The sequence below is a fragment of the Theropithecus gelada genome, chromosome 15 (genome assembly GCF_003255815.1).
Source record: "Theropithecus gelada isolate Dixy chromosome 15, Tgel_1.0, whole genome shotgun sequence".
Taxonomy (NCBI): Eukaryota; Metazoa; Chordata; class Mammalia; order Primates; family Cercopithecidae; genus Theropithecus; species Theropithecus gelada.
Genome location: NC_037683.1, coordinates 102,135,197 through 102,160,926, shown reverse-complemented (window position 1 = coordinate 102,160,926; position 25,730 = coordinate 102,135,197). Strand labels below are relative to the sequence as shown.

Sequence of the window (25,730 nt, the reverse complement as noted above, 5' to 3'; positions counted from 1 at the left end):
TGACCTCAGGTGATCAACCTGCCTTAGCCTCTCAAAGTGCTGGGAGGTGTGAGCCACCACGCCTGGCCGAGGTTCAACATGTTTTTAAATCTCCAGAGGGTAAGCCAGTTTTTCTGTCACCATTTGCTAAATCATTCATCTCTTCTCTGCTGTCCGGATGTTCCTTTGAAAACATACTAAGTTCTTTGCACCATGGTCTGTTTCTGGATGCTGGATTCTATTCTACTGATCTGTTTAGTCCTTGTATAAGTACCATACTGTTTCCATCCTTATGGCTTTGGAACTCTCTTAGTATCTGGTGGTGTGAGTCCTTCCTCTTGATTCTCCTTTTTCTAAAACGTTCTACTGAGCTGCAGATATATATTCTTCTTTACACTGATTTTAGAATCAGTTTTTCAAGTCACCAACAATATGTGCTGGGATTTCAATAGGGCTTGCATTGAATGTATATAGATTAATTTGAGGAAGAACAGACATTTTTGTTGGGGAGATCAGACCCAACACTAGGTCATGGGGGTGACAAAGTCCAGCAGAGTCAAAGGATTGAGAAAAAGACAGTTTGAGAGAGAAAGGTGGGACACCAGGGGGCCATTGCGATCGTGGAGGCTACAAAGGCCCCGAGCTCTGGGAGCCTACGGTATTTATTGGTAATCCAACAAAGAAACAGGTGGTGTGAATGTGGCGGTCAAAAGGACACGTTGCATTAAGCACATGATTTACAGCTTTTATATGGAACATGTTCTGCTACTTGAGATAATGGGAATACAATCGATCTAGAAGCCTAGGAGGGCTAGAAGCAAGGAGCCAGCAAGTCTAGACACATTCCCGAGGACATTATACAAGCCCTGCCTCAGTTTCCCTCCCGACATTCAGCTTTTTCCCAACACTTTTTCTGTATTAGATCAGCACAGCCACAAGCATGGCATAAGTCTCCAGTAACTCAGTTTTTTTTTTTTTTTTTGGTAGAGTTGTAAAATTTTTCCCACAAATTCTTCTATCTCCTTTATTAGATTATTTCCTAGAGTGTCTAGATTTAGCTCCTGTTGTAAGTGGCATGTTATTTTGAGTTTCTTTTTCTCAGCCATTTTTGCTGGAGAGAGAGGAATGTTGTGTGATCTTGTGTCTGGACACTTTGCTTCTTCCAGTAGTTTTACTGGAACATTGGTCCCGCCATTGCAGACCTGGACAGTTTCACCTCCTGCCCTCCAGGGCTCACCCTTACGTGGTATTCTCACCCCATTGCTCTGACTAGAGGCACCTACAAAGGCTGGCCAGGGGAGAGTGTCCTTGTCCACTCCAAACTTGAAAAGGAATGATTGCACTGGTTGCAGTAGGCTTTGGGGAGATTATCTTTTCACTGATTGTCCTAAAAAATTTCATTCATCCATTTATTCATTCATTCAGCAAATATGTACTGAATGTCTGCTATGTCCAGACATTGTGTTTTGGCAGCTGGAAAATGTCTATGAACCTGTTTTAAAAGAAAATATCTGCTCTCATGAAACTTACACATTATTTAATTACTTTGATTATATATAGGTGTTGAACTGTATCAACTACTTCTTCAGCACCTTTTGAGATAATAATTGTTTTTTAAATTGTTAATATGGAGAATTACACAGCTAGATGTTTTTGATGTTGTAATCCTGTCATAAAGTCTGCTTTACCTTGCCATCGTTCTCGTGAAATACATTATTGGATTTGGTCACCGAATGTTTTATTTAGGATTTTGTTGAATCTCTGTTGTAAGTAAAACCTGTCTTGTCTTTGCTGCCTTGGCCTGTATATGCTCATCTGATTCTGATATCAAGATTTTGCCATTTTACTCACCTCTTAAGATGAGCTAGGCTTCCTCCACATCAGAGAAGTCTTTTCAGAGAAGCCTTCCCTAACCTTTTTATCCCAAATAGGATCCCCTCTATACCCCCTGTTTCTGCATTCTGATTTGTTTTTACCTTAAAGCACTTACCACAAACAAACATTTGTTTCTTTGTTAATTTCTTCATTATTTGGCTAGTGTCTTCTACTGGACTGTATTCCCCATGAGGGTAGCAAACTTGTTTAGTGCCATAGCGCCCAACGTGTAGAATAGTGCCTGGCACATAGCAGTGTTCAACAAGCATTTGATGAGCAAACACAAAGATTGACCTAGGCTTTTATAGGTTAAGAGTTGAGAGCCTGTGGAGGTGATGGGGTGCTGAGGGTCACATGCTACTGGCAGACGTAGAATCAGAAATGAAATTTTCGAAGTAGAATCAGCTCGGACTTCTTCCTCTTTGCATAAACTAACAGTTGTGATTATCTAAAAGAAAATAGGGGAGAAGATACCCAAGCAATTCTATGAGAATATAAATATTTCAGTTCAAAATTTTAGATATTTAAAAAAACAAAAAGCTAAAATCTAGTTAAAGATGTCATAGAACAAAGATGATTGAATTTGTTTGTCCACTTAGTCTGTATATGTCAAAGAATGACTTAAGAAAGAACTGTGTACTACTGATAACATACTTATTATACATTAAAAATCGGTATCATAATGTAGCAGATAAAGAGAGTATAAATTTGTGGAAATATGATTAAACCAGGTATCCAAGCGAGCCAATGCCCAAAGCTGTGTTTACCATACAATTTTAATTTTGGAGGAGAAACTTGTAGTACTGTTGAGAAATTTTGTCAAGTCATACCTACTAATGACTGTTCTTCGGCGGGAGGGCTCTTTTGTTGGATCTAATTTTTTAGTTAAATTGATCCTATGGAAGACAGCTTTAGCTGAAAAAGAAAATGGAAATGAAAGACTTCATTAAAAATGTAACATTGCATTCTTGCTGTGGGGACACCAAAATAGGCAATGAACACATTCTCTTCAATATTTATTCATCTGATTTTCATGGTAATTGGTTGGTCCCTGACTATAAAGGGGGAAACTTGGCAGAGAACAGATTACTCAGAGAAATAAGGATGCAAAACAGTTCTGCATCTAAATTTACTCCACAGTATACCAACCTTTGTGCCTTCCCACCTTTCACTGAGATCACTGGAAACGTGATGAGAAGCTGCCTGGGGCATCTTCTGAGCCCTATTCGTAAGGTGTCAAGAATACTGACTCTAAAATAGTATCTGGAAAGTGCCAGTAGCTGGGTCTCTAAGAGAAGCCTCAGAGATGGAGTCTGGAACACTTTACTTTTCAACATCTTCAGAATTGTTTAGTCAGCCCTCTTATGTCTAAAATTATTCCCTGAGTCATTTATCATTGATTCATCTCTTTGGTCTTGAAGGACCAGCTAAGTGAGGTGGGCACTGTGCTTGCATTTGAATGCGTTGCTGCCGCCGGTGAGTGGGTTTCCTGTGGGCGTGATTCACATGGTGTCTGGTCATTGCACATTTAAGAGCACATGCTGGGAATTTTGTTCATAAAATCAGAAAACATTGATGACAATCCAACACCCCCACATTCACTAGTTTTTGAGAGTAATTTTTAAATGTTCCCTAATCCTCACTTTATAATGTCCTGTTGTTATTTTTAAATTCCCTTTGTATCATCCAGTCTAGGCTGTTCTGCAATAACAAATAAAATCTGTATTCTCAGTGGCTTAACCCAGCAGAGCTCAGTCCCCTGTGTGCCAAGTCCCGTGTGTGTTGTGTGGCTCTCCAGGTCCCACAGGTCCTTGGGTGACTTGGGATCCAGGTGAACTGTTGTCCATGTCCTGGGCTCACCTTCTCAACATGGGAGCTCGAAGGAGAAGAGAGGCTGGAGGAAACTCGTGGGCTGTCAATGGCTGTGCTGTGGAGGGGACTCACATCAGCTCCCTCTAGTCCATGAGTCCCAGCCTCACTCCAAGAAAACTGAGAAATGCTGAGAAACATGGAGCATTTGATCCAAGAGCCTGTCTCAGCCACATGCGTTTTACATTTTTATCAATGTAACACTGAAAAATATAAACAAAGGAGATACAGCAGAAGGCTTTTAAGGAAAAACACTGGTCTCCCCCAAAGCATTTCCACTCTCACCCCATTCCCATGCAAAAACTTTGCACACATAGTTATAGTAGCATTATTCATGATAGCCCAAAGGTAGAAACAATTCAAGTGTCATCAGCAGATAAATAAGAAAGTAAAATGTGGTATATCCATACAATAGAGCATAATTCAGCTATAAAAAGAATGAAGTATTGATACATGCCACAACTTGGATGAACCTTGAAAACATTATGCTAAGTGAAAGAAGCTAGTGACAAAAGACCATATGTTATTCTATTCACAGTAAAGTTCAGGATGGAAAATCTACAGAGACAGAAAATAGATGAGTGGTTCCTAGGGGCTGGGTGAGAGAGAGGGATGGGAGAACAGGGAGGTGATAGCTGAAAGGTATGGCATTTCTTTTTATGGTGATAAAAATGTTCTAAGATTGGTAGTGGTGATGATGAATGTATCTGCAAATATACTGAAACCCATTGAATTGTACACCTTAAATGAATGTGGTATCTAGATTATATCTCAATGAAGCTGTGTAAAAAGAATCTCTGTATCTACAAGTTTATAGAAAATACAGGTCAGGTGTGTGGGCTCACGTCTGTAATCCTAGCATTTTGAGAGGCTGAGGTGAGAGGATCACTTGAGCCTGGGAGTTCAAGACCAGCCTGGGCAATATAGTGAGACCCCATCTCTAAAATAAAATATTAGCTGGGCATGGTGGCATGCACCTGTAATCCCAGCTACTTGAGAGACTGAGGCAGAGTTCAAGGCTGTAGTGAGCTATGATCATACAGCTGCACTCCAGGCTGGGTGACAGGTGACTCTGTCTCAAAAAAAAAAAAAAAAAAAAAAAAAATTACAGATGACAGAGGAACAAGCTGTACAATGCCATAAGGAAGCAATAGCCAAATCATAAGGTGGGGTATTCCACAGACAAATATCTAGTTTTTCAAACAAATCACTGTTGTGGAGGAAAAATGGAAGGAAAGTATAAGTAGAATAGAAAAGTGTTAAGAGAAATAATGAAATGCAAATGCAGACTACATCTATTTGGGTTCTGATTCCAACAAACAGATAATAAAAAGAATGCCCTTGAGACAATTAGAAAAATTTGGTGTTCTGTTATTAAGCGTATATGTGTTTATAACTGTTGTATCTTCCTGATGGAATGACCCTTTGTTAGTATGAAATGTCCCTCTTTATCTCTAGTTTTTTAAATTATGAATTATCTTCACTTGTTATAGGTCTACTCAGATTATCTATTTCTTCATAAGTCAGTGTTGATATTTTGTGTCTTTCTAAGAATTTGTCCATTTTACCTAAGTATCAAATTGGTTAGCATGTATAAATAATGTTGTTGGGTGGAGTTCTTTATAGATATCTGTTAGGTCTAGTCCGTTTGTGGTGGTACTCAAGTCTTCTGTTTCCTTGTTGGTCTTTTGTCTAGTTGTTCTATCCATTATTAAAAGTGAGGTATTGAAGTCTCTATTATTATTGAATTGTCTATTTCTCCCCTTATTTCTATTAATTTTGCTTCATGTATTTTGGTGTTCTGTTATTAAGTGCATATATGTTTATAACTGTTGTATCTCCCTGATGGAGATACCTTTTATTAGTGTGAAATGTCCCTCTTTATCTCTAGTAACATTTTTTGCTTCTTTTGTTTTAAAATCTATTTTATCTGGTATTAGTATATGTACTCCAGCTTTCTCATGGTTGCTATGTATATGACACATTCTTTTCTCTCCTTTATTTTCAGTCTATTTGTTTTATTTTAGACACTCTGAAAATCTCTGCCTTTTGATAGTATTTTTTAATCCATTCATATTTAATGTTATTTATGATGTAGTATGATTTATAGCTGCCATTTGACTTTTTGTTTTTTATGTAATATGTATATTATAGTTCTATATGTTAGGCATAACATTACATTACATTATATATGTGCTTTTTTATACAAATGCTTTTAAAATCAGTTAATCTTGAAGTTTCTGATTGCCCTATTCTTAAGAGAAGACAGCTATGTTTTCCTCACAGTGTATTTACCCTTAACCAGTGCCTTGCTCATTCCATCTATTATTTAGGACACATGGACAGATGGACTTCCTCTTCTGAGGTGAACTAATAAATTTCCAGAGCAAACTCATCATCCCAGGGACATATTTTCACTGGACTCTTGGACTTGTATCCTATATCTTCCTATATCTTGGCTTTCACTCACTTTTTACGGGACTGCTTCCTTAAGTGCCTTTCTCGGAAGAAGTGCATGAGCATAAATTTTCTCATCCTTACGTGTCTGAAAATATGTTTTCCAGTCACTTTTGATTAAAAGTATGGTCAGTTGTAGTATGACTGGTGTGATTCTTCATCCCTTATGGTTATTTTTTCCTGTAAATTTTTTCTTTTTTCTTTTATCTTTCTGTTCTGTAATGACATAGGCAAGAATCTACATGTGTGTCTTTTTCTGTTAATTGTTCTAGGAACTTGATGAACCCTTTCATTCTGAAGACCTGTTTTTCTTTGAATCAGAACAATTTTCTTATATAATATTTTTTGCCTTCTACATTTTTTTCATCTCAGAACTCCTGATTGAGGGCGTAGACCTTCTGTATTGACGTTCTATCTCTTGTCTTTTCAAAAATTTTCCAGTTATTTGAAATTATGTTCTATGTTCCAGGAGCTTTTCTTGACTATCATACAAACTTTTGTGTGTGTAATATAGATATAATCTAGATGTATATATAGATGTAGATATCTATATATAAATATAATCTATATCTATATATAGTATATATATACACGCACAAACTTATGTGTGTGTAATATATATCTTATCTATATCTATATTAGATATATATATCTAGATATAATCTATATATCTGGATATAGATTAGATATATATAGATAAAGGTATAGAGATAAATACAGATATAGATAGATATAATTTTACAAATTCCATATTTAATTTCTAAAAGATTCTTGTTGTCCTGCAATTGTTTTATTTTTCACACATGTTGTTCTTTTTAATACATGGAGTCAGTATCTTTTTGACTTTTTGATGTTAATGTAAGTTGTTTAACTTTTTTTTTTTCTGTTTTCCAAATTATCTTCTGAGGCAGGTGTTGATTTGCTCATCATGATCTTTCTCTTCATGGTGCTGGTGTTTTTAAGATGTCTGGCACTCTTATACCATGAGATTTCAGAACAAGAGGCTGGATGGATTTTCCTGGGGTTGTTCTCTTCTGCTTCAATACATATAGTTCTCTTTCCCTCTAGTCTGTCCCCAGTATCAGAGGACTGACTGAGATTATGTGTGAATTGTGTGTGTGGAGGTGGTATCGGCAGAGGATAGAGGGAATGACGTGTGTGGGCGGGGTTTTGTCATCTGAAGGTTAGACTTCAGGTTGAGAAGGGGAGGGGGCTTGGACTTTTAGCCTGGGTACCTCCCAAGAGTTCTTTACTTAGGGTTACCATCCTCCTCCTACTGCCTTAATTCTCCCCAGGCAACATGTTTAATATCTTTGGATAAATATTCCCCAGACTTCTTCCCTAAAGGCAAAATGCTAGTTTGGCTGTAAGGAGTTGGGAGCAGTGGGAGCTGCAATCTCAGTTACCGAGGAGTGGTCTTTCTGCAGCCCGGCTGTCCTCCCTCCCACTGTTGCAAGGGTCTCTCTCCTCCACTGTGAGACCGCCCTGCTATGCATTCTAGGCTGCCCTCCTCCTCACTCTCTTTTATCCTTCAACATACTTCCATGTTTCTGTTAGTCTGTAATGTGTTGAGATCACTGCCTCCTTCTCTTTTGTTTTTAGAAGTTGTTAATTCCTGTACTGTCCTTTTTCTGGGTTTGGGGAAGGCAGGATAGGGCAATTCCTATACTCATCCTAACTGCTATAAAAAATCAGCATTTCATCCATCTCTGGTTGTCTAATGTCAAAAACTTCAAAATCAAGCAAAATTAAACAAATGAAAACACATGGGTAAATTTTAGCATCATGCTCACTTAATAATTGATAAGGAAGTTTCCTGTCTTTTCTGTGTAAATACACAAATGACCAGGACAATCAGTCCAGCCCCAGGGGAACTCAGAGCTGTGTCCATAGCTTCTCTGCTCTTCTCTGACAAGGCTCTGAAGAAATCCTGACTGGGAACAGTTTCCTACATATTTCCTGTTTGGTCACCATGGTCAGTTCTCTACCATTTTTTCATTTCTATTGTCAAGAACAGACCTTGCAGACTCTTGGGCAACCTTGGAGGTGGTGAGGGACTTCTCAGTAGCTCAGAACTAGGAAAGGAAGTGAGATCCAGAAGGAATAGGGCCAGGGGAGACCAGGAGTCTCCTCCATCCCCTGGACAAGGCTGGTCCAGAAAACCACAGGAGCAGGGAAGGGAGGACTTGTCCAAGGCCCCAGGTGTGCAGGGATTCAAGGTCAGGCTCACTCCTCGGGTGGAAAGTGAGTGCTCACCTGGGCAAAGGGGTTGCTTGTGGGCGTGTAAGCCCTGGGCGGACAGGGTTCCAAGTTGGGCTCTTGGCATTTGTAAACCAAAGAATATCTGAGACAAATCTCAATCATTTCAGAAGTTTATTTAGCCAGGGTTAAGGACATGCCAGTGACACAGCCCCAGGAGATCCTGAGAACACATGCTCAGGGTGGTCAAGCTACAGCTTGATTTTATATGTAAGATATTAATCCATACATGTAAGATGTACATTGGTTTGGTCCAGAAAGGCGGGACAATATGAAGTAGGGGGCTTCCAGGTCATAGGTGGATTCAAAGATTTTCTGATTGGCAATTGGTTGAAAGAGTTTATCTAAAGACCTGGAATCAATAGAAGGGAGTATTGGTTGCAAGAGCTTATCTAAAGACCTGGAATCAATAGAAGGGAGTGTCTGGGTTAAGATAAGGGGTTGTGGAGACCAAGGTTTTATCATGCAGATGAAGCCTCCAGGTAGCAGGCTTCAGAAAGAAAAGATCGTAGATGTTTCTTTTTTTATTTTTTATTTTTTTTGAGATGTAGCTTCACTCTTGTTGCCCAGGCTATAGAGTGCAGTGGTGCAATCTAAACTCACTACAACCTCCGCCTCCTGGGTTCAAGTGATCCTCCAGCTTCAGTCTCTAGAGCAGCTGGATTACAGACATGCACCACCATGCCCAGCTGATTTTTTTTTTTTCCTGTATTTTTAGTAGAGACGGTGTTTCACCATGTTGGCCAGGCTGGTCTTGAACTCCTGACTTCAGGTGGTCCACCCACCTTGGCCTCCCAAAGTGCTAGGATTACAGGCGTGAGCCACTGTGCCCAGCCAATGTTTTTCATCAGACTTAAAAAGGTGTCAAACTCTTACTTAATTCTCTCCTGGATGAAGGAAAAGACCTGGAAAGGGAAAGGGATTCTCCACAGAATATAGATTTTCCCCACAAGAGACAGCTTTGCAGGGCCATTTCAAAATATGACAAAGACATATTGCCAAAGACATATATTTTAGGGTAAAATACTTCAATGTGTTTCAGGGCCTGCTATCTGTCATGTGATGCTATGCTAGAGTCAGGCTGGAATTGGGTGTCTTATTGCTACAAAAGTCTTAAGGTCTCTGTTTAAATGTTACTGCTGGTCAGTTGTGCCTGAATTCCAAAGGGAGGAAGATATAATGAGGCATGTCTGACCCCCACTTCCCATCATGGCCTGACCTAGTTTTTCAGGTTAACTTTGGAATGGCCTTGGCTAAGAAGATGGGTTCATTCTGATGGTTGGGGGGTCTTCAAATTTTATTTTTAGTTTACACAATGCAGCCCTGGGGGCTGATGTGGGTCCGGCTCTGTGGCTCAGCCTTCAGGTTTGGGATGGACCTGGACCACATCTTCATTTCAAATGTAGGAGAGGCTTGGGTGGCATGTCTGTGCCTCGGGCAGGTCTACATCACACCTGGGTTAGGTTGGATCCAGGCATGAGCCTATGAGCCTGGGGGTGGAGTGGGGTCTCTCAGTGGATCCAGCAGAAGTGAGAAAGTGGGCAAAGGTCAGCTACTGTGTGTGTGTGTGTGTGTGTGTGTGTGTGTGTGTGTGACCTGTTCCAGGGTAATTCATGTTTTAATCACGAGATGTCCCCATCTGATGACTTTGCCTCTTCCAGGAGTGTGACCCTTTAGAAGGGGCAGATGTAATCATTTTGTCATTGATGGAGTGTCATCATTAATGGAAAAATTTTAACCAGTATTTCTAACTGCCCACAGGGCAGCTCCACTTACACATTTCCCAGGCAATTGAAGCCCATGGCGTCTGCAGTGGAAGGTGTTGTCCCCATCTCCTCAGCCCCAGCTGCCCCTCCTGGGTTCCCCTCCACACCACACCTCTCTTCTCATACTCTGCATTCAGATGCTGAACAAAGTCCCCTAAATATCCCTGCAAGCTGCCTCTTCCTCCTGACCCACCTGGACTCCCAGTGACAGCCCCCGCCCACCCTGCAGGAGGCTTGCTGATGTCCATTCCCTGCTCAGAATCCTTCTGGGATGTCATCACCTCCAGTGTAAGGTTAAACTGTGCAGTGTGGTAAGAAAATAGGAATAGCAAACATTCCCCAGCATGTCCTTGATGCCACGCACTGTACTAACTACTTCACTTGTATTAATCCTTTCATTCTGAAAACAGTCCTGTGAAGCAGGACTCACGATAGCCATTTTACAGAGAGCTCAGTAACTTGCTATAAGGAGTGTCATTAGCAGGTGGCAGGCCAGGCTGTGGCAGGTGCTCAAAACTGTCTTCTCCTCACTTGTCACTGCACGGCAGGACAGGCAGTACTTAATACAGCACACAGGGAGTGGTGGAGTGCACCTGTAGTCCCAGCTACTCAGGAGGCTGAGGCAGAAGGGTGGCTTGAGCCCAGAAGTTTGAGGCTATAGTGAACTATGATCGTACCATTGCACTCCAGCCTGGGTGACAGAGTGAGACTCTCTTTCTAAATAAATAAATAAAAATAAACAAATACATAAATAAATAAGATGCACAGGATGCTGCTTGTGCACCCAGGGGAGAAAGGCCTTCAAGGGTAATGGCTTGGGATGACCATGCCCTTTACACATCAGAGGAGCATCCTGAGAGGGGCTGTGTGTTTCTGATTGGACAATGAGAGGGGGCTGAGTGAACTGGGAAGGCATTGTTGCATTACAGGTAACTTACAAATCACACCCACAGCTTGAGCTGCTGTTCTAGGCCAGCTGTTAGTCTAGCAGCTTCAGCATCAGAAGAAATGAGCTTGTTTAGAAATTCAGCTTGTTCAGAAATGAGATCCCCAGCTCCCACCCCAGACCTGCTGAGTCAGGAACTCAGAATGGGGCCTGGGGGTGTGGGATGGAGGTGAGGCAGTAGTCTGAACTTTCACAAGCCCTTCTTCAGGGGCTAGAGTTGGGAACCACAGGTCTAGGCAACAGACCCTTTGAAAAATGAGGAAGGATATGTTAGATAACTTGTCAGGCAAACACAGCACATTGGCAATAGAAACAGGATTTGAACTGATGACTTGTGATATCTTGACCAGTGGTTTTTTTCCTCTACATGGTCATACTTTCTGATTCTGTTCTGCTGCCTATGGCCAGTTAAACACAGAAGTGGATCATCTAGATGCTTGGATGAATAAAATTTGAAAAATTAATTTCTACTGAATTTCTGGAAAGTAGGTAAGAATAGACGGTAAAAGAAGTAGCCAGGAAGAAGTTCCACCTCTCCCAAGCCCAGCGGTTTTCTGGAGGTTGTGGCAGAGAAGAGAAACGGTAAGATTGGTTATGGCCTCAATGGCGGTTTTGGGAAATCAGAATTTGCTGCATATTTCTTAATGATTTTAATTTCCCACACTTTTGAGTTGCTTCTCAGGCTCCCAAGCATCCTTGGGCCTAAATAAACCCAGCCTTTCTGAATGCATAGAGCTTGGTTCCTTCCCACTGAGCTACTGGCAGCTTTGATCTGCGGGATCTGATTTTCTTCTACTCTTAGACTTTCTCAGATGATTAAAAATATTGTAAGCAACTCAAAGAGACCTTGTTGATAAGGCTTATCAAGCTGGCCTCAGAGTTTATTCTGGGCTCCTGACTCCTGAAGGGCAATCAGCTCTCATGCTAAGATCAGGGTGGGCCTGAGGCCCCAGGCTGACCTCTCTCCCTGAGTGTTCGCTTCTCATAGAGGAAGCCTGTGCCTGCCCTCCCTTCCAAAGAAGGCAAGGCCAGTAGTGGCTGACTCGCTCAAACCCATCACATGCCTGGAAAAACCTTCCAAGGTGTTTATGGTTGTTGTGAGACCTCAGTTCTTATCTTCTTGATTTAGAAGAATTTCAGCAAGAGAGACACAGCAAGGGAGATGCAAAACAGTGCAATTTATTACAAAGGAGAAAGAAAATTTTGAAAGTTAGGTGCAGAATAGATAGTACACCCTGACAGAGATAATTCAGGGTAGGCTGCAGGGTAAGGATGAGACAGCAAAGACGGGCACGAGGGACACTCCCTTTATGGGCGCCTTTCATGATTATTCATAAGGAGGTGTTGCTATAAGCATGTTCTGGGTGGTCCTCTGGGGGCACATGCGTAGTAGCTGAACATGCTTGTTCATAAGTCACATCTCATTAGCATCTTAAATCTCCACCCAGGGATGTGTTTTTGCTGTTATAATGAGCAAAGGGTCAGTCTGGGCACAAGTAAAATTAAAGTGCGCAGTGCTCTCTAGAGGGGGAGATGTCCTACTGAAGATAGCTGTGCTTGAATTAGCTGGACTACAGTGTGAATGCTGAGGCTTACTGTGTTGACTGTACATCCCACGGTTGCCAGGTCCCAAAAACATGATTACTTCCTTGACTACCTATCCTGCCTCAAAGCCACAGGTGACGGTGGCCAGACTGGTGGAGCAGGCTTTGGAGAAGGAAGTGGGCAGTCTGAGCTTTCCCCACTGTAGGGTCCTTGCGTCTCCTTCTAGGCTCCTGGAGCCCCGAGGGGACAGTTAAAGTGTTTAAGTGCTGCCCGAGGCTCTTCAGGTTCCTGCCTGGGTCTTGGCTGAGACGGTGGTCCAGCCCTGCTGGGGTGTAGGGTGGGGTGGAGTTCCCTGCTCAGCAAAATGAGCTGAGGCCTCTGTTCTGTTTGCTGGAGGACCAGCTGACTTCTCTCATTGACATCATGCCTTTGTTCACTACAAAGGAAATATGGAAATTACGCAGCCCATTCAGTCACCTCTGGCTCGGGCAAGTCGTGTGACTTACCCACACAGTGGAAGTTCTGAGTGGGAAAGACCACCCTGTAGTCTTGCTCTGGAAGCCCGCAGGGGCAGGCAGGGTCCTGAGAGTGCTCCAGGGCCGGCCTCCTCCCATTGTATTCCCAAGTCACGTATACTGGGCATCCAGGTAGGGCTCTGTGTGACACAGTTGTTCCATGGCTGGGAAAGAAATGTCTTAGAGGGCAACGTCAGGCAATGTGGAAGGAGCCCGCCAGCTCTCAAGATTCAGATTCCTAGCACTGTGTTCTACTGGCCCCAAGGGGTGCTGGAAGCACTCAGTTTCCACCTGGTGCAGGACAGGGGAGCCTCACCTGGGATGGCCCAAGGCAGGTGAGCCCCGGCATGCAGGCAGGGTTCAAGGAGAGCCACTGCTCAGCTTCCTACAGTACTTCCTTCTCTCTGCCTGCTTTGCTTCTGGTTTGTGGGTTTTTACATGGATTTCGGGTTAGTTTTGTGGGACAGCTATGCTTTCCCAGAGGTGACCTGGGCCTAGGCCCTCCACTCTGTGAGCAGATCTGGTGCTGTCTTTGGTCACTGAGGTCATGGCTGTGGGGACGTTGAGTGCGGTGGTGTTGGCCTGCCTACTCTGGCAGCTGAGTGAAGACTTCTTTGTGGTTTCTTGAGCAGTGATTCATCAAATTCTGTCCTGGAGGTCTCATGGAGATGGCACAGTTCCCAAGGTAGCCTGGGCTTTTCCCTGGGGCAGGAGGAGACTACCCCTCTATCCAGCTGCAGAGCTCCTGAAAAATCATTGTTAAGGTGGAATTGGCAGTGATAGTCAATACTAACAACGAGTGGACTTTCCATACAATGAGAACAAAAGCTACAAACCTGATTCTGCTAGAATATTATTGTTCCAGAAGGCTGGTGCAACTGGTGGGCATCTCCTGTGTGGGCACTGAAGCTCAGTGCGAAATGTCCCTGTGAGGTCAAACTGGGGCTGCAGCTCGGCAGATCCCTACCGCTCCCCTGGGCACCTTCCCAAGCCCTGAGTGTCCTCATGAGGCCCATGTGTGCCACCATAGGCAGAAGGCTCTCCCCTGCATCCTTCCACCACTGGGAACTTTGGAGGATCACCAAGGTACAGCACCCAGTGGCAGAGCTCCACCCAGACACACAATCCTGCAAACAGACATTTGTGCCCAGCTTAGTCACTGCTGATGGAGGAGACATGGAGAGTTGATGAGGGGGACTAACCTGTGTCCCCTGCCCCACTCCTGTACATTCCACTCACAACACCCACGTCCTGAGGTCGGCCTGCCCACTTTGCTCTCCTCCTGGGCCTGCATCTCCTACTGTACGTGAGGGCAGTTTTGTGCCAGCCCCTGGAAGGCCTTCTTTAAGGATGATTTATCTGTCTCATTTTGTTGCTGGTGATAGTTTAGTGTCCCCCTAGAGCCTGGCACCAGAAACTATCCGTGTTTTCTCCTGCTTTGACTTGGACATAGGTCACAGCCAGAGGAGGAGCCCTCACCTTCCTACCAACCATCTAGGGAGTCCTGAGGGAGGCCCAGAGGGAAGGATGAAAAGGACAAGCCAGACCTGCTGTTGTCCACAGACCACAGAGGTCCCCACACCCAAAATATGGGACAAAGGAGCCTGCCCCACAACTGGCACCCCACCTCCTTGCCCTGCTGCTTCTCACCCTCCACCCTCACCTCTCACCCCCACCATTCCTATCTTGCACCTTCCAACCCCGTGTCACCTCTCCATCTTTCACCCCTTAACCTGACCCCCATTCTCCTTACTTTTGGACACTGGGGGTGATTCCTGCTGACCACAGGCCACACAGAGCTGAGTGTGCATTTCTGCCCTAGCCTAGGGAAGAAACATGTTTTAATTAAGCTGCTGTGAAACCTTGGGGATCTCTACCTAAAAACGATACACATTTTTAACAGGAACAGTCTACAAAAATCAAATCAAGAAGAAATTCCTTACTATGAACCATTCCAGAGGCTCCAAAGTGCTCTTGTTTTAGGAGTAGGAGATGTTGCTTTTGTTTCTTTGCAAAACCTCACCTCCTCCAGCTTCTCTCCCTGAAAACTGAGTCCCACCCAGTGCTCTCAAACTGAATATTCATTTATTCTTTTGGTTTTTAAATAGACTTTATTTGATATTATTTAATAAATATTGTAAAGAACTGACATCTTGACAATATTGAGGATTCCTATCCATAAATATGAAATACCTCTTCATTTATTTAGTTCTTTGATTTCTTTTATCGGACTTTTGTAGTTTTCCTCATATAGATCTCATAGGCATTTTGTTAGATTTATACCTATTTCATTTTCAGGGGTGCCAATGTAAATGGTATTGCGTTTAAAATTTTAAATTCCATGTGTTCATTGCTGATATACAGGAAAGTGATTGACTTTTGTATATTTACCTTATATCCTGCAACCTTACTATAATCACATTTAGGTCAAGGAGGTTTTTTTGATTTTTTTTTCAGATTTTCTTCTAGACAATCATGCCATCTGTGAACAAAGGCAGTTTCATTTCTTCCTTCCCAATCAGTATACCTTTTTTTTTTCTTTTCTGTCTTACTGTCTTACTTTTGGACACTGTAGGTGATGCCTACTGACCACAGGCCACACAAAGTCAAGTGTGCACTTCTTCCCCCAGCCTAGAGAAGAGGCATATTTTAATTAAGCTGCTGTGAAACCTTGGAGATTTCTACCTAAAAATGGCAACACGTTTTAGCAATAATGGTTTACAAAGATGAAATCAGAAAATAAATTCTATAGGTTTTCTTTGGAATATTAGGACTTCCAGTACAATATTGAAATGGAGTAGTGAGAGGGAATATCCTTGTCTTGTTCTTGATCTTTGAGTTTCTCAGTATCAGATATAATGTTAGCTGTAGGGTTTTTTTGCAGATATTCTTTTTTTTTTTTTTTCTGAGACAGAGTCTTGCTCTGTTGCCCAGGCTGGAGTGCAGTGGCATGATCTCAATTGACTGCAGCCTCCATCTCCTGGGTTCAAGCAATTCTCCTGCCTCAGCCTGCTGAGTAGCTGGGATTATAGTTACCCACCATGACATCTGGCTAATTTTTGAATTTTTTTCAGTAGAGATGGGGTTACACTGTGTTGGCCAGGCTGGTCTTGAACTCCTGACCTCAAGTGATCCTCCTGCCTTGGCCTTCCAAAGTGCTGGGTTTACAAGTATGAGCCACCATGCCCAACCCATAGATATTCTTTATCAAGTTGAGGAATTTCCTCTCCTACTTTATCAAGAGGGCTTAAAAAAAGAAAAGAAAAGAAAAGAAAAACCTACTTTATTGAGAGTTGTTTTTTTTTTTTAAAGACCCTTTTTAAAATTACAGTTTAAGTTCTGGGATACCTGTGCAGAACTTGCAGGTTTGTTACATAGGTATACACGTGCCATGGTGGTTTGCTGCGCCCATCAACCCGTCATCTACATTAGGTATTTCTGCTAATGCTATCCCTAGCCCCCCACCCTCTGACAGGCCCTGGTGTGTGATGTTCCCCTCCCTGTGTCCACATGTTCTCATTGTTCAACTCCTACTTATGAGTGAGGACATGTGGTGTTTGGTTTTCTGTTCCTGTGTTAGTTTGCTGAGAATGACCATTTCCAGCTTCATCCATGTCCCTGCAAAGGACATGAACTCATCCTTTTTTATGGTTGCATAGTATTCCATGGTATATATGTGCCACATTTTCTTTATCCAGTGTATCATTGATGGGCATTTGGATTGGTTCCAAGTCTTTGCCATTGTGAACAGTGCTGCAATAAACATACATGTGCATGTGTCTTTTTAGTAGAATGATTTATAATCCTTTGGGTATATACCCAGTAATGAGATTGCTGGGTCAAATGGTATTTCTGGTTCTAGATCCTTGAGGAGTCACCACACTGTCTTCCACAATGGTTGAACTAATTTACACTCCCACCAACAGTGTAAAAGCGTTCCTATTTCTCCACATCCTCTCCAGCATCTGTTGTTTCCTGACTTTTTAATGATCACCATTCTAACTGACGTGATATGGTATCTTATTGTGGTTTTGATTTGCATTTCTCTAATCACCACTGATGATGAGCTTCTTTTCATACTTTGTTGGCTGCATAAATGTCTTCTTTTGAAAAGTGTCTGTTCATATCCTTTGCCCACTTTTTGATGGGGTCATTTTTCTGTTGTAAATGTGTTTAAGTTCTTTGGTAGATTCTGGATATTAGCCCTTTGTCAGATGGGTAGATTGTAAAAATTTTCTCCCATTCTGTAGGTTGCCTGTTCACTCTGATGATAGTTTCTTTTGCTGTGCAGAAGCTCTTTAGTTTAATTAGATCCCATTTGTCAATTTTGGCTTTTGTTGCCATTGCTTTTGGTGTTTTAGTCATGAAGTCTTGGTGCATGCCTATGTCTTAAATGTATTGCCTAGGTTTTCTTCTAGGGTTTTTATGGTTTTAGGTCTTACATTTAAGTCTTTAATCCTTCTTGAGTTAATTTTTGTATAAGGTGTAAGGAGGGGGTCCAGTTTCTGTTTTCTGCTTAGGGCTAGCCAGTTTTCCCAACATCATTTATTAAACAGGGAATCCTTTCCCCATTGCATGTTTTTGTCAGGTTTGTCAAAGATCAGATGGTTGTAGATGTGTGGTGTTATTTATGATGCCTCTGTTCTGTTCCATTGGTCTATATATCTGTTTTGGTACCAGTACCATACTGTTTTGGTTACTGTAGCCTTGTAGTATAATTTGAAGTCAGGTAGTATGATGCCTCCAGCTTTGTTCTTTTTGCTTACAATTGTCTCGGTGATGTGGGCTCTTTTTTGGTTCAATATGAAATTTAAAGTAGTTTTTTCTAATTCTGTGAAGAAAGTCAGTAGTAGCTTGATGGGGATAGAGTTGAATCTATAAATTAGTTTGGGCAGTATGGCCATTTTCACGATATCGATTCTTCCTATCCATGAGCATGGAATGTATTTCCATTTGTTTGTAAAAAAAGACCTTTTTTTAAAAAGAAAAAAGAAAAAAATCTCTTGGTAAGAGATGTTGGATTTTGCCAAATGCTTTGTCTGCATCCATTGATATGATCATGTGATTTTTCTTCTTTAACATGATGGATAAAAGTAATTGATTTCTGAATATTGGACCAACTTTGCATACCTGAAATAAATTCCACTTGGTTGTGGTGTATACTTATTTTTATACATTGTTGGGTTCAATTTGTTAATATTTATTGAGCATTTTTGCATCTATGTTCATGAGAGGTATTGTGCTATAGAGTTCTTTTTTTTTTATTATACTTTAAGTTCTAGGGTACATGTGCACAACATGCAGGTTTGTTACATATGTATACATGTGCCATGTGGGTGTGCTGCACCCATTAACTCGTCATTTACATTACATATATCTCCTAATGCTATCCCTCCCCCCTCCCCGCTCCCCACAATAGGACCTGGTGTGTGATGCTCCCCTTCCTGTGTCCAAGTGATCTCATTGTTCAATTCCCACCTATAAGTGAGAACATGCAGTATTTGGTTTTCTGTTCTTGCAATAGTTTGCTGAGAATGATGGTTTCCAGCTGCATCCATGTCCCTACAAAGGACACAAACTCATCCTTTTTTATGGTTGCATAGTATTCCATGGTGTATATGTGCCACATTTCTTAATCCAGTCTGTCACTCATGGACATTTGGGTTGATTCCAAGTCTTTGCTATTGTGAATAGTGCCGCAATAAACATACGTGTGCATGTATCTTTATAGCAGCATGACTTATAATCCTTTGGGTATATCCCCAGTAATGGGATGGCTGGGTCAAATGGTATTTCTGGTTCTAGATCCTTGAGGAATCGCCACACTGTTTTCCACAATGGTTGAACTAGTTTACAGTCCCACCAACAGTGTAAAAGTGTTCCTATTTCTCCACATCCTCTCCAGCACCTGTTGTTTCCTGATTTTTTAATGATTGCCATTCTAACTGGTGTGAGATGGTATCTCATTGTGGTTTTGATTTGCATTTCTCTGATGGCCAGTGATGATGGGCATTTTTTCATGTGTCTGTTGGCTGTATGAATGTCTTCTTTTGAGAAATGCCTGTTCATATCCTTTGCCCACTTTTTGATGGGGTTGTTTGTTTTTTTCTGGTAAATTTGATTGAGTTCTTTGTAGGTTCTGGATATTAGCCCTTTGTCAGATGAGTAGATTGCAAAAATTTTCTCCCGTTCTGTAGGTTGCCTGTTCACTCTGATGGTAGTTTCTTTTGCTGTGCAGAAGTTCTTTAGTTTAATTAGATCCCATTTGTCAATTTTGGCTTTTGTTGCCATTGCTTTTGGTGTTTTAGTCATGAAGTCCTTGCCCATGCCTATGTCCTGAATGGTATTACCTAGGTTTTCTTCTAGGGTTTTTATGGTTTTAGGTCTAATATTTAAGTCTCTAATCTATCTTGAATTAATTTTTGTATAAGGAGTAAGGAAAGGATCCAGTTTCAGCTTTCTACTTATGACTAGCCAATTTTCCCAGCACCATTTATTAAATAGGGAATCCTTTCCCCATTTCTTGTTTTTGTCAGATTTGTCAAAGATCAGATGGCTGTAGATGTGTGGTATTATTTCTGAGGGCTCTGTTCTGTTAGAGTTCTTTTAATGTCTTTGGATTTGGTATTAAGGTAATGCTGACTTCATAGAATGAGGAAGTATGTTCTCTGACTCTATCTTCTGAGAAAGATTGTAGGGAATTGAAATAAATTATTCCTTAAATGCTTGATAGAATTCACCAGTGAACCCATCTAGGCCTTGTGTTTTTTGTTTTGGAAGTTTATTAATTATTGATTCAATTTCTTTAATATATATATGCCTATTCCAGTTGTTTATTTCTTCTTGTGTGAGTTTTGGCAGGTTGTACCTTTCAAGGAATTTTTAAATTTAGATTATCAAATTTATGAGCGTAGAGTCATCCATAATACAGATGCCCCCCAACCTAGGATGAGCTTACATCCCAATAAACCTATCATATGTTGGGGATATTGTAAATCAAATGCAAATAAGAACCTGATAAACTGGCCACAAGGTTGAATTCTGTTATTCCTGTATTCCTTTACTGTCTTTTTAATGTTCATGGGATCTCTTGTGGGGTCCCCTCTTTTCTTTCTTATATTGATAATTTGGGCTTTATCATCTTTTTTTCTTAGCCCGGCTAGAGGTTTATCAATTGTATTGATATTTTCAAAGAACCAGCTTTTAGTTTCATTTATTTTTTCTACTGATTTGCTGTTTTCAATTTATTGATTTCTGCCCTAATTTTTATCTATTATTTCTTTCCTCCTGCTTACTTTAGATTAATTTGTTCTTCCTTTTTTAGCTTCCTAAGGTGGAAGCTTAGATGATTAATTTTAGACTTTTCTAAATTTCTAGTATATGTATATTTTAGTCTCTTCTGTAGCCTGACTAGAATGAAGGCTTTCATCTTGATTTTTATTTCCTCTTTACTATGCACAGCCTCAACCAGTTGTCTGGGGTTAACATTCCATGTGTCTTCACTGTGGCAGAATCCTTGCAGGTGTGTCTGGAGTCTAAGTTTGTCTTGGCTGCCCAGTGGTTTTAATCAGCCATCAGCATTTCTAGTGCATAACAGGTGGGTCCACACAGAGAGTTCTGTTGGCTGTAAGTTCTTTGGGCAGGAGCCAGACTTCAGTATTTATGGCAAAGAAGTGAACTGGCCTCTCTATTTCCTTAGTCAGTAAATACATATATATGTGTTTATGTTGGCCAGCCTATATACTGAAATATGCTAACTGGTGATTCTCAGGTTTGACAGCATGTTGGAATCACTGAAGGAGCCTAAGACACTTGGTGCCCAGGCCACACCCTGAGCTTCTTATGGAACTGGCCTGGGGCCTGGACTGTGGTTACTAAAAGGTCCTCAGGAGGTTTGGAGGTGAGACCAGGTTGAGACTATTGTCTCAGACACTTCCCTGCCCTAAACCACGCTTCACCCATTCCAGTTTGCTCAGAACTTAATGTGAGTGTCAGTCATTAAGGAAAGAGTAAGGAGTCAATGTTAAGGCAACACCCCAGTACTGGTCTCAAGCTGAGTTCCTTGGTGCCCCCGGCTTCCAAATAAGTATGCTGCTTGAGTCACTCAGGGGGTCTTTCTGGGGCAGGAATGCTGAGGAGCCCCAAGAGAATTAAACAACTTCAGTAGAAAGATGCTAGGAAGTCTTGCCAAAAGCTTCCTTTCTGAACTTGCCCAACAGGTTACATCCTTAGTGAGGCTTAGTGCCCAAAAATCAGGAGACCCTCTGGTCCAGAGAGCTCTTCTCCCTCTGGTGCTTACAGAGATGGGTGGCAAGGGTTCCTGCAGGAGGAAAACACTCTAATTTCAAAGTTCTTCTGTTCCTTCAGCTGCTAGTTGGTAGAGCCATGAGCAGGTGGTATGAGCTTCTCAGAGCACCTTGGGTGGGGACTTCCAATATGCACACCTGAAGTATATATTTGGGGTGGGGGCGGGATGGTGGTTAAAAGTCCAGAGGCTGATGTTTCTTTGGTAGGTTGACGGAGGGGGAGAGGCAAGAGTGGCCACATTAGTGGAAGCAGGAGTGACAATGAGAATTTGGGGAAAAGATAATATTGGGGAAAACCGGAGAATGAACATAGCCTTGGGAGTGCCTGCAGGAGGACGAGGAGAGCTGGGTGTCCCATGAAAGGATGGGCTCCTGGAAGTTCATCTGCACACACTGATGGAGAGGAGACCCCTACTAAGGCTGGAGAGCGAAGCAGGGAATTCAACTGACCCTCGAGCGTAACCGCGAGGGTGGCCTGTGAGGGTGAATGGACATAGCCAGGTGGCTGCTTTCTGCCTCCATCTCCCACTTCTCAAACATGCAAGTCCCAGGGCATTGTGTCCAGAACTCCTCGAAAGACAGCTCCTGACAGGCCCCACCCCACCTTTTTCAAGTGTGAGCCATATCTGTGAATGTGCCGGCTCAGAGTGGAGGCAGCTGATGGACCCCAGGGACCACGGTGCAGGCCAGCAAGCAGGGCAGAGTGTTCAACTTCCTCTCCCCTAACATGGCATTAAAAGTTGATGGGCAGGCTGTAGAATTGAAAGCCCAGGAACATGGAGCCTGTACCTCTGACCCAGCCTGGCTCACTCTCCAGTGGGGGACTGCAGGGGCAACAGGAGCTCCTCTGGGGAACTGTGGAGCTTGCCCCTGGTGGGTGCCCAGGATGCCTGGGGAGGAAGGAAGGCTGCCCGGAGGTGCTGGCATTGAGGTGGGGCCAGGCTCAGATGGAAGACACTCATTCGAGGAAGCCCCTTGTCCCCCTCCTCCTTTCCTTCTGGGCCAGTTCAGATGGTCTGGCTGATTCTGAGCAAAGCATGTTCTCTTTTTACTGCCTGTGGGATGTGCTTAACCATTCCTTTGCTTCATTCATAGATCCGGACGAAGGACAGAGTCTTTGACAGTATCAGCCACCTCATCAACCACCACCTAGAGAGCAGCCTGCCCATCGTCTCTGCGGGGAGTGAGCTGTGCCTCCAGCAGCCAGTGGAGAGGAAGCAGTGACCCAGCCAGCGCTGCTCCCAGCACTGTGCACCAGGTCAGGAGGACCTGGAGTGGACTGGAATCGGGGCTGCAGGAACTGGGACAGCTGCCTATGGCTCAGAGCCTTCTTCAAAAGCTTCAAAAGGAAGGCTTCCTTTAAGGTCAAGTTTCATAAACTTGGTTCTGAATTTCTCATATGCATATTAAAGGTGTACATACCTATACATCCTGTACAAAGTATCCCTCTATATTTATATTTTTTAAGACTAAGAAAGATGTAAGACTAATGTTCTGTGCTGTATGTTTTTAATGAAAAAAAATAAGTTTGACTGTAGTTGTCCAGGCAAAAATTTAATTCAACTGACCCATTCCACCGGGAAATGCCACTAGGAAGGTGTAGCCTGCAGTTTTACCTAATAAGCACAATTGGAGGGGAATAGAAGAACAGAATTGTGATGGAATTGCAAGGCGTGCTGCTCAGAGCATGCCTAGCCCTGCACTGCAAGCTATGAGATACTTGCTCTGAGGCATGACTGTGCGTGCTGGTGGGAGCAGACATCCTCCCTTGGCCTCCCTAGGATACCTCCTGTGCTCCCTGCACTGCACTCCACGTGCCTGGGGTGTCCAGCACCAGACGACTCACTGCAGCTTCACTAAAGAACAGGTGGCACTCCAGCTCCTCCGGGTCCTGCTGAGCACCGGACCCCGCCACCCTTGACCCCAGTTGTGCAAGGAGTACTTGGGAATTCATTTCATGCCAAAACGGCACAAAATAAGCTTCACCAACCAAGATCTTGGTTGACGAGTGCTTCCCTGTTCTTGTGCATCTAATGCTAAAATGGGTATTTGTAGAAGGATGGCTGGGGCAAGTTCCTGGTTTGTATCTCCCTCTAGTCAGTGGTTGACTACAGGCTGCTTGTGGTAGTTGCTAGTAAAGTCCCCCTCCCACCTTATACAATAGGGGAGAAGCCCGTGTGACAGCAAGAGCAGGCACCCATCCCAGAGCTCAGTCCCGGAGACTCAGGCATTGAGGCTTCTGGGGCTGCGTGTGCCAGAAACCCAGGAGTCACTGGAATCCATTTGAGGTTCTGCCTCTGGCATGAGGGATGGGGGAAAGGCCTGCTGTCCCAACAAGGTTTCCCAGTCGCTGCAGGGAAGAGCATGTGCCCACCCCCACTCTTTGTCTTGACTCCTTTTCTTCCAGGTAAAATACTGTCATTTCCTGAGGAGTCATTTGGTGTTAGAAAACTGGCAATGTTTAGGGCTTTCAAATACTATCTGGGCTGAGACTGCCCTGTGATTTTCACAGATACCCTTTAAAGAATAGATGGATCCATTTGCTCGTTGGCAGCTTGGCTCTCGTTCTGGTGAGACCCCAACAGGGTACAGCACCCTGTAGGGTACAGGTCAGCAGAACAGAAAGACACCCTAAACATGTTTAGAGTTGGCTAGTGATAAATCTGATCCTGTAAGGAGAGTTACAAGGAGTCTGAAAACTCTGGCAGATAATAATACTGCTAAGCTCTAATGCCAATGGCGTGAGCCCCATTTCTGCCTTGGGGTGTGCGTGTGGCCAGATGGAAGGATAGGTTAGAGCTAACGAGTGAGGATGAGTCAGGGCAGGCCCCAGCCTTCATACATGGCTTTCTAGGGGGGTTTTGCCTTTGAGGGTCCAATGAATTTGAGATGACAGTGAAGTCAGTGTTCTAGAATGTTCTGCAGTGGAGTGACACTCTGGATAATGTAGACTGAGCTACTGTTTCCTGAAATGGTTTTGGCTTCAGGCATCATGTGGATACTCTGCTTAGTGATCTAGAAGCAGAGGGCTGCATGGGGATGCTGGCAGCAGCTGCATCAGGCTTCTGCCCCGAGACAGTGTTGACTTGGATGCTCTGAGAGCTGCCCTGCACATCTGTCCTCTGGGAGGCTGGGAGCCCTGGGGAGACACACACAGCTCTGACCCACCTGTGTGTGCATGTGCACCACATAGAAAAATGTGCGAAATGACCTTCTTTCAACATTCGTGCATTCCCCATTTGTGAAAGGTCAAAATGCTATTATAACATTCAGGGACAATAGCAAAGTAGGAAACGCAAATTAGGAGCTGTGAATGCTGTAACATTTGATTTACTTTATTTTTCTCTTGGGGGGACTTGAATGGTAATCTGCAGCTTTAGTAGCTCCTGCTGTGAAGTCAGTGTCTAGTTTGATGGTGATAGAAAATATATATAATACTTTTTTTGCATGAGAATCAATTTAAAAATTCAAAGTATTGGAGTCAAATTTTTTCTTTTTAATATTAATTCAAAATATACATTTTAAATCTCAGATTAGAATATTGGTTACACTAGAATAGTGCCAGTGAAGTGAGCAGGCTTCAGACATAGCAGATGGCAGCGATTTTCTAATCTTTGTTCCCTTCCATTTGTAAAGCGGATTAGAGCGCACGTTAGTTATCCCAACTCTTCCCTCCAGCACCATGTGCTGGACCATTCCTGTGAGCCTCACTGACACATGGGGAAACTGAGGCTGGGGCTGGTGCCACACCTTGCTGGAGGCCATGTTGTCATCTGGCTGCAGAGCCCTGCTCACTCAGCATTTCCTGAGCCCTGCTGTGTGCCAGCCTGTGCTTTGAGCTCAGGATTCCAAGGCAAAAGCAGTGGACCCTCCCCCCTGTCTAGCCTGGGCCCCTCTTCCCCACACTTTCTCAGGCCACATCTCTGCCTGGGCAGGGCAGGGAAGCTGAACAGTGAACGCAGTGGGAACGGCACTATACCTTGCGTTCCAGGGCCTCGGGCTTCTAGGGCACAGTTGCTGCTGCTGTGCTGGGCCACTGTGGCCCTGCAGAGTGCACCTGGGCCCTGCTGCCCCTCCAGTGGGCACCCCCAACACTTAACCCCAGACTCTATGTCTTCTGGGAGTACAAGGTGGGGGCCAGCAGTCCTAAAACGGCCCCTCTGCCCTTACTGAGTGGCCCTAGAGACCCCTACCCACCTCCCTTAACCCCACA

General features: G+C 43.1%; 1 protein-coding gene across 1 annotated transcript in view; it reads left to right on the top strand.

Annotated features, from left to right (window-relative positions):
- Positions 1-23,054, top strand: part of SHC3 (SHC adaptor protein 3) — a 168,006-nt gene extending 144,952 nt beyond the window's left edge. The window contains exon 12 of the mRNA XM_025359904.1: positions 22,613-23,054. Within this exon, the coding sequence (XP_025215689.1) occupies positions 22,613-22,741 (129 nt within the window). The 3' untranslated portion in view covers positions 22,742-23,054. The remainder of the gene's footprint in view (positions 1-22,612) is intronic.
- The last annotated feature ends 2,676 nt before the right edge of the window (positions 23,055-25,730 follow it).